The following is a 16,820-nucleotide window of genomic DNA, read 5'->3' as shown; positions in this document are numbered from 1 at the left end:
AGAAAAAAGTGTTCATAAATGTAAAAAGTATAAACCTATTTTTACCGAAGTTGACATTATTGAAGGACAGATAACTTAAATGAGTAGAAACTTGCCATTCATGAAGATAATGCATCAAGACCCTGATTCCAACCCTAGTCTTTGATGACCAACACTTTGGCTGCGTTCACACAGTCAGTGTTTGGGATTGACAACCGTATTTACTAACAGGTGTAACTCATCAACTGACTTGTTCATACAACAGCTTCCATGAATACTGTCTGAATGAATTAATTACTGAAGTCAAGGCCCTTTCCTATTCTTGCAAGAGCTATAAATAGCACTTGTAACCACAGTGACAGTGACTGAAGTAAATATCAAAGATGGCAACTAACACCTCAAAGTCTTATTACAACTGACACAATGCTATTTAATTAACAATTCCGATCGAGGCACAAGTGCAAATCTTCATTAACCGATGTGGTTTACCAAACTCATGCTCAAAATGTAGGTGTGAGTCCAGAAAATTCAAGGGAGTGAGTTCATTTATAAACTACAGCTGTCAAGCTTGACTGTAACCGAACTGTGTGTGAATGTACCGTTATTTAGCACTCTTAAACTGGACTAACATTCATATTCAGGTGCTGTGTGAACCTTCCCAATGTGTTTAGGGTCCATTCTCAAACCCAGTCCTGACAGATGTTCTCAACTCTAGAGACCCCTGCTGTCAGCCAAGGTTTCAGGGTGACCTGAGGGGGAACTGTGACAGGCCTGTGTAATTTCAAAGCCACGTTTTCCCTGTTTTTCATTAAGCAACCGAAAAACCCTTGCACTCCTGTAGAAGCATGAGACCTGTGTTTCTCTTTCTTGTATTTCACCCCCTCTGACCCCATCCCCCTTTGTGTCTCGCTTTATGTACAGCGGCAGGGACTGTAATTGCACAGGGCCTCATTTTAAAGCGTGTGGTGATTGAGAAGCCACGGCTGTGGACGGCAGACTAAACGTTGGTCATGGCTTTGGACTATGCCATCACAAAATGGCACCTCAGTCAACAGCTCTCAGAGAGATGATCCATGCGTGAAAGACCATCTACCGCAGCAGCCCGAATTAAAATGACAAATAAGTGCACTTTGATCACACACACATTTGACAAACAGTTTCTTGTTAATTTCTTCAATATTGAGATACAGTAACAGTGCTTGTTTTACTACAAAGACTACAAAGAAAGGTGTTTGTGAATGGTGTTCGGACACTACTTTCTACTTTTTCTGCTTTTACAATTGCAACTCTAAAAATTCATAGTGGACAATACTAAAAGGAAAACCTGACTAGAGCTTACATTTTTAATATGTATTTACACTGCATTACATTATATTAATGCAGCTCACAGATGAATTTATTCAAAGTGACTTACAGTGCATTTAAGATATACAGTGTAAAAAATTTCCTGGCTACCAGTTGCATGACATTTACGGTATATTTTACAGCAGTATTTCTACAATTTATTCAAATTAAAAGACAACGGTATTCTGCGACTTCACAGTGAACAGGACCAAGAAATTACTGTAATGTAAAATGATACTATTTCTTTACTTTCAAATGCATCATATGGTGTAGTTTATACATATAAGTCAACAACTGAATTGACTCATTTTCTCCATACATCACAATACAATAAATTGTGTTGTTAAACACAATTGCACCAACTGGGAGAAAATTTATTAGTGGCCCCATTTTCCCCATTTTCCCATAATGCAATGCGATATTAGAATTTATCTTATCATGATCATTTGTTGTGTTGTGATAGAAAATGACCTAGCCTGCATTGATTTTCCAATAAAATACTGAAAACATTACATTTCTTATTTTACTGTAAAAAATTACTGTTAAATCTTGTAAATGTACACTGTAAACCCTAATGTTGTCATTACTGGAAAAATCAAGTTGTCTTAATTAAACTTGAAATGTCAAGTTTTGAGCTCAAACTCAAATATCTATGTTCCTTGAACTTATTTTTCTTAAAAATCCATAGACGTAAGATTTTAAGTGTTAAAAACGCAAACTATCGAGTACAAAATTGGGAAAACTCATAATGCATTGCACTTGAATTAATTAATTATGTTTCCTTGATCAAAGGGAACTTACGGAGGCATTTAAATGGTTGTTATTAAGAATTTATAGACATTTTAGCTCTTTTATAGTCATATTTATGTTGTTTTATTGCAAATAGTTGTTTTGTGTGATGTTACCATTAAGGTGACCTGTGTCCCCTTTGGTCAAGTTGGACCCTGTTAGCACTATCTCAGTTCTCCTTGTGCATGTGCAACTGAAGTACAGGTGTCTATGCATTTCTGTGGAGAAATAAGTTTATTTAATAACTGACCTAGAATATAGTTTTAATCTTCTTTATTTAAGCTGTGTTATTGTCTGACCTAAATTTGAGTCCATTTAATTCAAACTATTAGGTAGAAACAAAAACATTTAAATAGCAGATCTGAGTTGTCTACTTGCTTCTTGTTACCTACTTAAACATAAATAGTTAAGTTAATTCTATATGATCATAAAGTTAAGTGAACTTAACACAAGTTTTGGATACAACATTACTTAATTCAATTGAGGGAAAGAGTTTACTCAATTAATTGAGTAAAGTCAACTTATTCAGGTTTTTTGTGTATATTTTATCCATTTGTGTGTTTCCTGGGAATCAAACCAATGATATTGGCATTATTAATGGCATGCTTCAGTTGAGCTACAGAAACAAAAGCTACTAGTAGATTATTTGTAACATTTCTGGTTAATATTAGATAAGCAAAGTCTACATAATCATAATCTGTTTTTATTATTGTTTAATTAAAAGTTTATTAAATTATTGTTGAATATTTCAGAAATCTATAACTTTACAGCTGACTAGAGCTGTTTGTTGTATGTTAGCTACTAGCAGTTTGTTTGCAACTTGTTTGGAACAAGGAATGTTCCAGGTTCAATACAAGTTAACCCTTACAAAAATTGAGAGTTCACTGCAAATTTGCCGCAAACTTGCAGCAAATTCGCCACAGATAATTTTCACATGCAAATGAGCTTTGCAGCAAACTTGAGGCAAATTCCCCATTGTTGCCAAAGGTTTGCCGGAGGTTCACCACTACCGGTGGAGAGCTGCAAACTTCTGGCAAACATCTGCAGCGAATTTGCATGTGAAAATAACAAGCGGCAAATTTGCAGTAAGTTCGTGGCCAGTTTCGATTTTTTTGTAAGGGAAGCTAAATCGACAGCATTTGTGGCATAATGTTTATTACCACAAAAATGAATTTCTACTCGTTCCTCCTTTCCTTTAAAAAAGAAAAAATTGAGGTTTCACTGAGGCACTTGCAATGGAAGTGAATGGGGTCAATGAAAGTGAACATAGCCAAATTTTTGGAGGGTTTAAACAGAAATGTGAAGCGTATAATTTTATAAAAGCACTTGCATTATTTCTTCTGTTAAAACTTTGTAAAGTGAGTTGTAAAGTTGTTTAAATAGTCATTTTTACAGTCATTTTAGGGTTAGTTGACATTACATCGTCATGGCAACAAAGTTGTAAAATTGGCTATAACTTTACACAGAAAAGGTTAGTAAGTGTAGTGGACTAAAGCACTGAACTGGTAAGTGGAAGGTTGTTGGTTCAATCCCTGTAAGGGCACATTTGGCACTGCCAAATTTGGCACTGCCAAATGTAAATATAAGTGATTTTATCACACTAAAATCATGTTTACGTGCATATCCTTTATGTCTTGTGGTATTTTAGTGAGTATTTTAACGTAAAAAAACTGGCCCCATTCACTTCCATTGTAAGTGCCTCATTGTAACCCAGATTTTTTTTAAGAAAATGAGGAATGAGTCAAAATTATTTTTTGTGGTAATCAACACTATGCCACAAATGCTTTTCGAATGAGCTTAACTTGTATTGAACCCAGAACATTCCTTTTTTTTCTCTCTCTCTCTCCAATTTGGAACGCCCAATTCCCAATGCGCTCCAAGTCCTCGTGGTGGTGAAGTGACACCTCAATCCAGGTGGCGGAGGACGAATCTTGACTGAGACAGTCAATCCGTGCATCTTATCACGTGGCTTATAGCGCGTGTGGAGGCTTCACGCTATTCTCCATGGCATCCATGCACAACTCACCACACGCCACACTGAGAGCAAGAACCACATTACCACTAGGAGGTTACCCCATGTGACTCTACCCTCCCTAGCAACCGGGCCAATTGATCTCTTAGGAAGCCTGACTGGAGTCACTCAGCATGCCCTGGATTCGAACTCACGACTCCAGGTGTGCAGAACATTCCTTTAATACCAGACAAACATAGTCTGATCTGTTATTACTGTTATTATCTGTTATTTTAACTGTCTCTTAACAATGTATCAAATCTTGGTTAAATTCTACATTGGTGATTCTCATGAAAATGTCCATATTTAACCCCAAATCAATACAGAAAAATATTTGAAATTATATTTTGCAAAAAGAAAGACGAAAAAAGCCTACTTTTAAGATTTGTGACATTATTTTCAGGACCATTAAGCACATTTTACCCCCATCCAAACATTTCATTTTACTTTTTCCAATGTTTTCAATCATTATCGTTACAGTAACAGTCTTTTTTTTTTTTTTTTTTACTGTATTATACTAAAAAAATATGATTTTTTACATTGATTTTATGCTTTAAAATCAGCAAAACCAATGGAGTACATCTGCAATCTATAAATACTTTACAATTTAAAAAATATAGCAATTTTTCACGTTGCATTAATAAGAATATTATAATGCCATCTTTTTCACATTGCGGTAATGAGAATCGCATGGTGAAATGTGCTTAACCGCCATGAAAATAATGTCACAATGCAAAACATTTTAATGGCCCTAAATCTTGATGGAAAATATAACTTCTTATTTGTTTCTTTTGATTTTGGAGTAAAAGAGCTGTTTTCTTGACAGGTTTCATGAGAATCCCCCTCATAAATCTCTTTACAGATGGAATTAAATAACTTGAGTCCTAAATGTATAGATAAATGCATAAATACAATACAAAACATACATACAGTATGTAAAAATAACCATATTTATTTACTAAATAAGAGTTATAAAAATGATTATGCTTAGAGAATATGGAGCGATTCAGATAAAGACAAGCACACAGAGTTTATGGAAGTAAGAGAAGGAATGAGAAAGACACATAAAGAAAAAGAAAGACTGAAAAGAAAGTAAACAGAATGACAGACAGCAGACACCTCACACAATAGGAAATAGTCTCAGTATGAAGGCTGACAGCAATCAAACACATGCTGGCCGGGTATAACGAGCTGTGTGTGTGCGTGCACTAAAATCACATTTAGCAAGTGACAGTGCCACACACGCACTTACACACACCTTGAGGCTCATGTCTCATGCACACACTGAGAGAGAAACAGACACAAAGACAGTTTCAGCTGTACAGGGGAGTGAAAGAAATAAAACACTGGGTGAAATGGAGAAAGTGTGTACGTACATGAGCATGCAAGCTACTGTAAATCGAAGTATCCTGTGGTTGTATTTATGGTCAGCGACAGTACTCTGAATCTAGCTGTCGATATGTGCGGATCTAACATGATTAACTAATCAATGCATACAGCGGTCTAAACCTCTGTGGTAAACCAAGCACCACTATATCAAGATACGTATCAAGGAAACCCACAAAGCCTCGTCTGCAAGAATCCATCAGCTAATTTACAGCGTGCTACCTCTCAAGGGCCGAAACCAATCATTTCAGCAAATGACTCGACAAAAGTGTGAACAAACAAACCCTTCAAATCCATTGAAAAGTTGGTTTTGTCAGCACTTCAGCCTGAAGAATGACTCACAAATGTAAAAGAATAAACAAAAGGAACCTTAAAACTAGATTTAAAGTCGTTCAGCTGCAGTCCGACTACGAATGTACACTCTCGTTTGCACTATAGACTTTCAGTGCACACTATTATTTGCTGCATTGAGGGCTTTGTCAAATGTGGGTCAGAGCGCCGTATCTGTTCACTATTGGTGACACGTCACATCAAAGCATGGCGGTGGTATTAAAAGAACTGGCTCGGATGGGCACTTCTGATTGACAGTGAGGAGAAACGTTAGACAATCCAAACGCCCCAGGAAAAGAGCGAGTTCACTGCGGGGACGTGACGCTGAGACGTCCTCGGCACTAAATTACACCACTCAGCACCTTTAATGAAAATTGGCTACAACATCATCATAAAGCTGTGTGTGAAAGGAACTCGGTTTACACACACGGACACACACACACACACACACTTATTCTGTCGCTTGGCTTGAATCTTCCAACACAGAGTCCAACACCATCTGCCATCACCGTGTTTGCCTTTCCAAATCCTAGTTATCAACAAAACACACACACACACACACATGACCCTGAAAGGGCCCTAACATCCCCTCATCACCCCATATGTAAAGAATACAAGACTAAGGGAAAATTACCTTTGCAAATTTCCGTTCTATTAACAAATCCCGTGTGGTTTATTGAATCATTTGGCTTTGATTTGCTAAAAAATTGCAGTGTAATTAGGCTGTCCCTGGGTATGTCCTTGGCTAGCGTGGACAGGAATGCATCTGTGTCCATTATAGCTTTTTTGCAGCATCATGTAATTAGCAGATGCGCTGACAAGCCACTGTTCCACCTGTGTATATTAGACTGAATTTACTGATACATTTCTTCACTTGTGCAGCATGTGTTTTTGAGAGAACGCATTTGGGTAAAAGCAAAAATAAGGGAAAAGCATTAGGTAAGCATGCCAGGCATGTTTTTCTAAGACCTTCTAGACCTGTCAGCATCTGTCGCTGGGAAAATGAGTGAAAGCTGCCAAAGTCCTGAGTTCGAAGAGCGGAAACACACCTGGGCACACGATTGGCGAGCGCACACACGCATCCACACCTGCCCAAAGGCCCATTAGAGCCGTCAGCTTGAGGCTGCATATGTTTGCACACAGTTATAAGTTCATAGCGCCTCATGTCCCCTCTTGAAATCATGTAAATCAAGCATCCAAACGGCAATGCAAATACACTCGGTGCAAAAGTGGAAATTAAATCTTTTTTTTTTTTTTTTTCGCGGTCTCTCCGTCAGGGGGTCTCCTCGCGTTTCGTGCGACTGATATACGATCCGACCCCCGGGGGGAAACGCACAGCACGAGCGAGCACATCAAATCTGCAATCATTAACACAGCTAATAAATAAACCTGTCGATCAGCGCGCGCATTACAGCGTGTTCTCGAGGCACCGGGGTGCAACAAACACCACTCACGATGATGAATGCCACTTGTGCAATGGACTACAAAACACTTGCACAAAGACACTCGCAATATTGCATCGTGTCGTCCCAGGTGTGAAAAGAAAGTGATCCCCTCAAATACCGGTTGCTATGTTAAGAAAACACCGTGGAGCTGCCCTTTAACACTAATCCGCCTGTGTGTGTGTGTGCGCGCGCGCGCGTGTGTCTCCTTGCCATCACATAATTAGGAAAATATTGACTGTGACAGATGTCTCATAACATACTGTTATTTGTCGACGGAATTATATTTTTAGACCTGGCCTGTAAGGATTAGCGCGCTTGGAGGAGCTCCTGTAATGTCTGGGATATTAAAACTAGTATGCTGTCTTGATTCAAAGGTGTGAGTGTTAATAAAAGCTATACAAAATAAACACATTTCAAACAGGACAACAAAAAATACGTCATTTTACTTACGAGATAAGATCCCAAAGACTTATTTGTCTGTTAAAAGTGCCACATCAATGAAATGTAATTACAATAAATTAATCGCCACAAAAAAATATTATAGTGCAATATATATATATATAAAGAAGGCCTGATATGCAATGGTCTGGTAGAGCATAGCCAAAATAGTTCATTTAAATTCATTTAACCAGATAAAGGAAGGATCCTTAAAGGATTTTAAAAATAATAACAGTTCAGTTTTAAACTGTATAAACCTAAAAAAAAAAATTACAAAAAAATAAAAAAACTTTTATGCTGAAATGGGTCAGTATGATGAAGTTTACGGCACTTTCAGAACATGGTTCTTTGTGGAACCTAAAAACCTAACCTAAAAATAGCAAAAAATGATATTTAGCACCTCTTCAGTTACAAGCCAAATAAACCCTACATTTAGAGCTATTTGTATAAGAGTTATATGGTTGTTAAAACACCATAAGTGTTGTGTAGGGAGTGAGAAACACATCTGTTCCAGTGTACAGCAATCAAGAAAATGAAGCTCTTTCTTTGTTTCAGCACATGGCACAGTGGTCACCCTGAAATACTGATCATAAATGACAGTGTTCATGTTACACATTTGTAAATATAATCGATTACCATAGTTATTATACCAGTTAATACGTATTATGCACATGTTGTTCATTAATGGGCTATAACTCAGTACTCACTTGTGTATGTAATATGAACACTGTAATGCAAAGTGTGACCCTGATGTGTCAATATAAGTCATGGATGTTGTTTCTCAGCGTGTCTTACCCTTAATGAAGAACAGATTTAGAAGAATTCCCAAAAGAATCATCTCGTCTGCTGCTGAATACGGTGATGCTTCTGCTGCTGCTGGAGAATCTCGGGGAAGCGCGTCTGGAACCCCCGGATCGCTCCGTATCGACCCCTCAGACCGACACCCCGTCACCCTCTACATCCATACACGGGGACCACCGTCCGACAGAGAGTCTCGCAGATAAATCTCCAAAATGATGTGGCCGAGAATCAAATTCCAACTAAACACTTCAATATCAGACGTTTTCTATTCCCTAAAATGTGTCCTGAGAGCTACAACAAGCAACCCAAAAATGACAAACTGTCATATGAACAAGCATTAAGATGTCCTATCACGATCGGAGTCTTTCTGAAATATTAATCCTCGAAACAAACACCTAGCACCATGACAGGCGCGTGAAGAAATGCGCGCATTAGATGTGCCAATGTGCGCATTGGATCGCGTAAATGTATGTGAGCGCTCGACCCCAGATGCTTGTTTCCGAGCTGTCCCACAGCACAATGTGCTTAATCCAGTCCTCAAACTCAGCGGCGAATTTTACATGCATCTGCCTCCCTGTGATTGGCTCGGGCATTCTCAGGCGCATCCATGCAAAATCTTTGGCCAGTCTCCGAGGGTGCTGATGCTCCTAAACTCATAAAAATAAAGATTGCAATTTGAAGGGGGGAAAAAAGCCTAATGCCATAGGAGATCATTTTTAAGCTCAAAAAAGGACTTATTATTGAGTTCTTTAGAAAACCATGTGCTGGTGCTTTAAAGAGCCCAAAATCAATTCACTGATCTAAAGAACATATAATGTAACATCAAGAACTTTTTTAATCTCGGAAGAACCATATAGCCAACTCAGTGAAAACCCTAAAGAGTGAAGCTTGTTAAAGGAATATTATGGGTTCAATACAAGGTCAGTCAATAACATTTGTGGCATGATGTTGATTACCAAAAATAAAATAAAAAATATTTCGACTTTTCCATCCTTTTCTTTGAAAAAGCAAAAATTGAGGTTACAGTGAGGCATTTACAATGGAAGTGAATGGGGCCCATTTTTAGAGGGTTTAAAGGCAGAAATGTGAAGCTTATTGTGATTGGATTGTGATTCTTTCATCAACCGTTGAAACAAATTGAACCAAATCAAAACCAGGTTTAACCAACCAATTTAAAAGAAAAAGGGGCAATACATTACATTAAATTTTCCTTTATTAACGGTTTATAAAGGGGATTATTAATGACTAATAAATCATTTACAAATGCATTATATATATATATATATATATATATATATATATATATATATATATATATATATATATATATATATATAAATGACATGATCCCTCTTTTCAATCTCACTGTAGTCTAGTTTTGCTGCATTGTGACATAAATCATGAATTAGGGCATTTTATGAATAATTTCATTTTTATTTTTGAATAATATAAGTTTACATAAATGTTTTTGGTAACACTTTATTTTTAGGATCAGAAATTAGACATTAATTCATGACTAATAATTACACTTGTAAGTGACTAGTTATGGAATTGTTTGGCATTATAAATTATTTATTAAACCTTTATTGGCTGATTTCTTGTTCTTGCATTTGCTTTTGTCATAACAATGAATTTCTTAGCTAAAAACAAAACATATCAGTAGCTAGTATGATGCAGATAACATCCTTTATGGGTTCTCAATGCTCTGTGTGAATGTGCAGATTATATGTATAAAATACATGTAGAATACATGGAGTATTTCAACAAAGCAGGGAAGGTTAGGGTTAGGGTTAGGTTTAGGTTTAGGGGTTGGTGTAGGGTGCCTGTGTGACTCTAAATCAACACAGTAAACATGTTGATGCCCCTATACTGTATGGTAGTATTTATTTAGGGGTGCAATTAGCATCTAATACTATTTGCACTTAGTGCAAAAAGATGCTTGTTGATGCTATTTACGCTAAGCAACAAAAGTCTCTGCCTTCTATATTTATTTTATACTTATAAGCTGCACATTCACACAGTGTAATGAGAACATGTAATAAAGGATGTATTTTGTACCTTACTAGCTGTTGGTATCTTTTGTTGTTACCTAAAAGTTCATTGTAAAGAGAAAGAAAATGTAAAGAGGCTATTAAGCAAGGGTAAAAAAAGGCTTTATAAATACCTTATAATTCAAAACAAGTCCGTAACTAGTCCCTTACAAGTCCAATTATTAGTCATTATTTACTGTCTACTTTCTGATCCCTAGAATAAAGTGTTACTGTGTTTTTATTAAGCATTTATAACTTAAATTAAATTAAAATGTTTACTATTTAGCAAGTATGGGATGAAAGTTACTCTTTTTATGCATGTTGCTATAACTTAGTGTAAATACTTTATAATCAATGTTGGGTGTAATCCAATTACAAAGTAATTAGTTACTGTAGTCAAATTACTTTTCGTAAAAAAGTAGTGTTATGCATTACAATTAAAATTCATGTAATCAGATTACAGTTAATGATTTTCAATTAATTTAATTACTTTTAAGTATATTGTAGAGATATTCTTATTTCTAATAAATTATTTATGTAGAATATATGAATTATGGCCCCGTAACAAATCTTTGTGAAGGAGAAATATGATGCGCTGAGTGTATGACTTGTGTTACAATGAACAAGATAGAAATATAGACATTATTTTGAATTTGTTGAGCGGAAAGTGGTTTAGAGAGTAACTTAAAAGTAACGTAATTAGTAATGTGATTACTTTCTCAATTAAGTAATCCATAAAGTAATCTGATTACATATTTAGAGAAATAATTTTAATTTGTAGTGGATTTCTATTTTATTTTTATATTTGTAACTTACCCTACACTGTTTATAATGCATCTGTAAATGACTTAGTCTTCAATGCACGCCTTTATAAACTCTTAACAAAGTGAACATCATTGTAAACCGAACATCATTTGGTGTTACCGAAAATTTTTTGAAAAATAATAGAAGATATTCAGTATCAAAAATAATAAAAATACATGCATAGACACAAACCATGACAAAAAGTGAACATTACCTTGGTCTCCTTTGTTGAGTAACAAAACATTACTCTACAACTTTAGCCTATACAGTAAAAGAAAAAAAAAAAAACATTAGCAAATGTTATTATAAGGAGCTATTTCTACCTGATCTGACCCTTCAAAATGACTTTCGTTTGTATAACCCAATGTACTCACTCAAGTTGATTCAGTCATATTAAATCAGATTTAATATGATTTAATATAGATTTAATAAAAGATTTAATACAACTACTTTTCTAATTCAATTGAAACGTTGTAATGCAGCACTTTTTGATCTACAACCTCCTTTAAGATGAATCACTTATGTTGTTATCCTTCCTCTTTTTGTTAGTCGCTTTGGATAAAAGCTTCTGCCAAATGAATAAATTTAAATATTAATGTAAATGATTTGAATAAATCAATTCATTTAGATGCTATCACCTGAAGCACAATTATAACAGTGCATCCCAACAGGAAGATGGGAACAGCCAAGATTTCAGCAGTAGAGTTCACAGGGTATTCAGTTTCCTTTTGTTTACAAAACTCCATATTGAGAAATCCCAAACGGGCCACAAGGCGTCCAGACAGTGGATACTGTGAAAAGAACAAATGTTCGATTTAAAACTTCTGTTGGCAGGATAACACAGAGATGACAAGCCTATATGTTGGTTCCAATTTCAGGATTAGTGACTGAAACTTTAATGAGAATTTGATTTGTCCAAGAGGGTTTGACTTGGTCCAACACCTGGGGGCCATAATCATGAGGCTTATGTAGATACACATTCTACTGATTACTGCAGTACAACAGCCTGGTCATCTGCGTGTGTGTGTATGAGTGGTTTGTTGGACAGACAAACACAGCTATTTAACTAATCAGAGTAAATGCCATGAGCCATTGCCCTGATGATGTCACAGCTCTTGAGACGTCACTTTGAGTGCTTCCATCTGGTGGGGCTTTTATGGGGCCGGAGTGCCACACACTTCACTTTTTCGTTGTCCTCTCTCATTTTCAAGCAATCTGGCTACTCTTTTTGTCCTATTTTTAAATACAAGATGCTGTTTTATCATTACTGGTGTTTGCGAAGCATCAAGCATCTCTATTACTACAGCTCATAATAAAAAGTGCTGTATGGAGCAGCAAACAACTCTCAGGAGAGCGGCCACCTTTTTTTTAGCGAATCAGAAAACTTAGCTAAATCACAAATGCTCTCTGCCTGTCAAACATTTTGCACATTTGGGTTTGCTAACAATGGGCATGTCTAATTGGTGGAAGTGAGCAAAATGTCTAAAAATGCTTACAGCACCGTTAAAGAAATAGTTCACCCAAAAATGAAAATTATCTCATCATTTACTCACACTCATGCCATCCCAGATGTGTATGACTTTCTTTCTTCAGCTGAACACAAATGAAGATATTTAGAAGAATATTTCAGCTCTGTTGGTCCATACAATGCAAGTGAATGGTGACCAAAACTTTGAAGCTTAAAAAGCACATAAAGGCAGCATAAAAGTAATCCATAAGACTCCAATGTTTAAATCCATATTTTCAGAAGCGATATGATGGTGTGGGTGAGAAACAGATCAATATTTAAGTCCTTTTTTACTGTTAATTCTCCTTATTGCCCAGTAGGTGGTGATATTCACAAAGAATGTGAATCGCCAAAAACAAAAGAAGAAGAAAGTGAAAGTGAAAGTGGAGATTTAAAGTAAAAAAGGACTTAAATATTGATCTCTTTCTCACCCACACTTATCATATCGCTTATGAAGATATGGATTTAACCATGTATACCGTACGTGTTATACATGCTTTATAAATATGCTTATTCATACTTATATTAATAAAAACATAAAATGCCATAAGTCATTATTTAAATCTCAATGCAGCAAAATAGGAATATTATAGTGAAATTAAAAGGAGGCGTTTTGTCATTTTGCTACAGTCCTTTTTGTGTTTACTGTTTATTAATTACTGTTATGTCTTGACTCACTTGTGTTGTCACTTTTCTTGTCACATTGATGTCAAAAGAATAGTACTACTCCATTACAAATTATCTAGTCCTAGTTTATTAAAGTCCTCTACAGAAACACTTTTCAGGTCATTGCATGCTCATTCACAGCATATATCATATAATAAAGTCTGATGATCATTAAACCATTCTGAACTTTATGTACATATGTTTCAAATGTTGGCAACTCTTTAATAAATGCTTCATAAGTGTCCACTTTACATTAAGGTACACTTTTAAAGGTTTATCATGTTGAATACGTGTTATTAAGCATTTGTAACATGTAAGTTAAAATGCTCACTTTTTGGCAAGTATTGCCTGAAAGTCTCCATTTTTATTCATATTGTTATAACCGCATATCGATGATTTATTATGCAATGCCTTATTAGTCATTAATAAACCTCTTTATAAACCCTTAACAAAGGGAGCATTTATGTAAAGTGCTGCAACATTTTCAATTCCATTCTTTCCTCATCACAAAGACTTTGTCCATTGATCTTTCTGGCCATTCCTCTCTTACTCTCTTTTTCCCTTCTTCTCCAAACCCTCTATCAGCTCATCATTGCTTTATGATGGCTGTGACCTTTTTCAGTGGCACTCAACTATCAGACTCTTATCTCACTGCCAGTACAGCCGAGCGGTCATTCATGAGGTCACTTCACAGAAGTGGACATTAGTGATAATGTACTTCCAGTGACTCAGGTGTCACACTAAAGCAAATGCATGCACACACACACATACACACACCGTACATGACAGAGATGTGGACGTTGTAACAAATTAAAATGTCCATAGGTGGAAGGAATATGTTGCTTGATGACAGAGAAGAGGGAAAAATTAGACAATATATTTCCTTCAGAGTATTACAAACGCACACACACAATTTCTGAATCCCACTCGGTCTGTATGCTTGTTAGTTCCACTTGAAATGGCAAATGACAAACAATCAGAGGCAGTGAAGCAGTGGCTTACCAGCTCACAGAACCAGCCAAAACAAACAAGGCAATTACTGCAATTCACACTACACCAGTTCCCCATGTTAAACACACACTCGCACACACAGATAAACACAAGGCCTTTTACAATTATAAACATTATTCTCATCCTTTGCAATCTATTTTTGACATGCAGACTAACACACACACATATATACTCATATACATAAACACACGCACACACTGGAGCAACGGGGACATACACGGTATATTAAAACGACTAAATCCACTGAATAAAATATTTTCTCATCTCCAAGGTTACTCAGATTTTTCTCCTGACGTGCTACAGAAAGAAGACCAAGGTGGAGAAAATCTCTGAGCTGATTTTTTATACATCACTTGATGCGCAGGGCTTTAATAACCGCAGGCCAAAAGAGGAAGTTGGCAGATGTGGGTAGTTTACGGCCCGTTTGAATGTCTGGCTTTCAAAGACAGAACAACTTTATGCCTCTCTGCTACACAAATACACACACACATATTCACCTGTACATGCAAAAAAAAAAAAAAAAAAAAAAAAAGCTCTATTCACCACTCTTGATAGGCAAAGCTTTACTTAAAATAATTAGTGGTGCTTGGTAAGAAAATCATCACTATTACTATTGCTCATACTTTTTCAAAACCCCTAACCCTAAGTATTAAACTTGTAACTTATGCTGTTTGTGCTATGAACATGACTGATACCTCAAACTGTGCGGATTGTTGAGGAGAGGAACAGTAGGATATTACATTTCTAAACAACTGGACTTGCATGAGGGTCATTCCATTAAATCAGTACACTTTGTGTCCCTCATAAACATATGTGTAAACAATTAATAGCTTTTACTACATGATATTATAGCCAATTTTCTTAACATATCAGCATTTTTTTTTCTTTCTTTATGCCTTTTAGCCTGTCTCCAGCCCTGTATTTATTCTCTCTATAATAAATGATTTAGAGGACTATAATAATTTTTTTTAAAGACTTAAAGTTGTGCCCTAAAGTTATGTCAACTCTGTTACCATCTTATCTCCCCTTTATTTAAATAATTTACAATTCCAGAAATAAATAAAACTCTGTCAAAATAAAACTGTCATCGTCTCTGGATGTGAACTCTACAAGTACAAGAGTCTCTTTCTTTTATCACTTTATCTTATATTGTGTTAGGTTTGTCAGTAGGGGATTATCTTAAAATATCAACCCTGTTACCATGATTTTGTGCTGAAAACAACTGATAATTAAAAAGTAGATATTTGTAGAAATATCAGCATTCAATTCTCTTTCTAATAAACAACTTGACCTTGAGCATGAATCTAGTAGTAGCTGAATGAACTGTAAAACTGTCAGTCCTGTTACCACCAATTCTATTAACATTTTCAAAGGTATAGCAATATATATATATATATATATATATATATATATTGCTATACCTTTGAAAATATAAAGTATAATTTAGTTTGAGATGGTACCGTGCAATTTATTAACACTTAAAATGTTTAACAATTAAAGTTAAAGTTTCTTACAAACATTTTGTTTAAAAATCACCTTTTTGAAATGGAAAAGGCACAGATTTCACAGAATTACCCATGTGCGTCTTGTGAATGATAACGCAGGCAAAAAATCCCATTGACTTACATTAAAGGAGAGACCAAGCCATGAATATCATATATATTTGTGGGTGGGCTTTTTTGACTTGGGCCAATAAGTAACCACCTAGCCTAGGGTTGCCACCCATTCCATAAATTACGGGATCATCCCGTATTTAAAATTAAATGATGCCTCCTGTATCGAATCAATACGGGACGCGATTTGTCCCATGTTTAAGCTGATCCGATGGCGTCACTTCGAAATCATTCAAGATTATTGATTTAACCTTGATATTCATTGGAAATTGTTCCTACGGTGGATAAGGGACCGTCTGGAAAGTCCTCACACTGTGCTAAAATGGAATACAACTGTGGTGGTTGTGGTAAGGGACCGTCTGAAACCCTCAGCCACACCCACACCAATCATTTCACTTCTGAAGGCATGGATTAAACCACTGGAGTCGTATGGATTACTTTTATGCTGCCTTTATGTGTTTTTTTGGACCTTCAAAGATCTGGTCAACATTCACTTGCATTGTATGGACCTACAGAGATGAGATATTCTTCTAAAAATCTGTTTGTGTTCAGCAGAAGAGAGAAAGTCATGCACATCTGTGATGTAGAGTAAATGATGAGAGAATTTTCATTTTTGGGTGAACTATCCATTTAATTTGTACGCAATGTGTGAAGCAGTTGAACATT

General features: G+C 35.9%; 1 protein-coding gene across 1 annotated transcript in view; it reads right to left on the bottom strand.

Moving 5' to 3' along the window:
- LOC127412722 (GDNF family receptor alpha-4-like) overlaps positions 1 to 9,019 on the bottom strand; it is a 43,960-nt gene extending 34,941 nt beyond the window's left edge. Inside the window, exon 1 of the mRNA XM_051649326.1 lies at positions 8,518 to 9,019. Within this exon, the coding sequence (XP_051505286.1) occupies positions 8,518 to 8,560 (43 nt within the window). The 5' untranslated portion in view covers positions 8,561 to 9,019. The remainder of the gene's footprint in view (positions 1 to 8,517) is intronic.
- Between the last annotated feature and the right edge of the window lie 7,801 nt (positions 9,020 to 16,820).

The sequence above is a fragment of the Myxocyprinus asiaticus genome, chromosome 22 (genome assembly GCF_019703515.2).
Source record: "Myxocyprinus asiaticus isolate MX2 ecotype Aquarium Trade chromosome 22, UBuf_Myxa_2, whole genome shotgun sequence".
Classification (NCBI taxonomy): Eukaryota; Metazoa; Chordata; class Actinopteri; order Cypriniformes; family Catostomidae; genus Myxocyprinus; species Myxocyprinus asiaticus.
The sequence above is the reverse complement of the archived record's forward strand: the minus strand, read 5'-3'. Positions and strand labels throughout refer to the sequence as shown.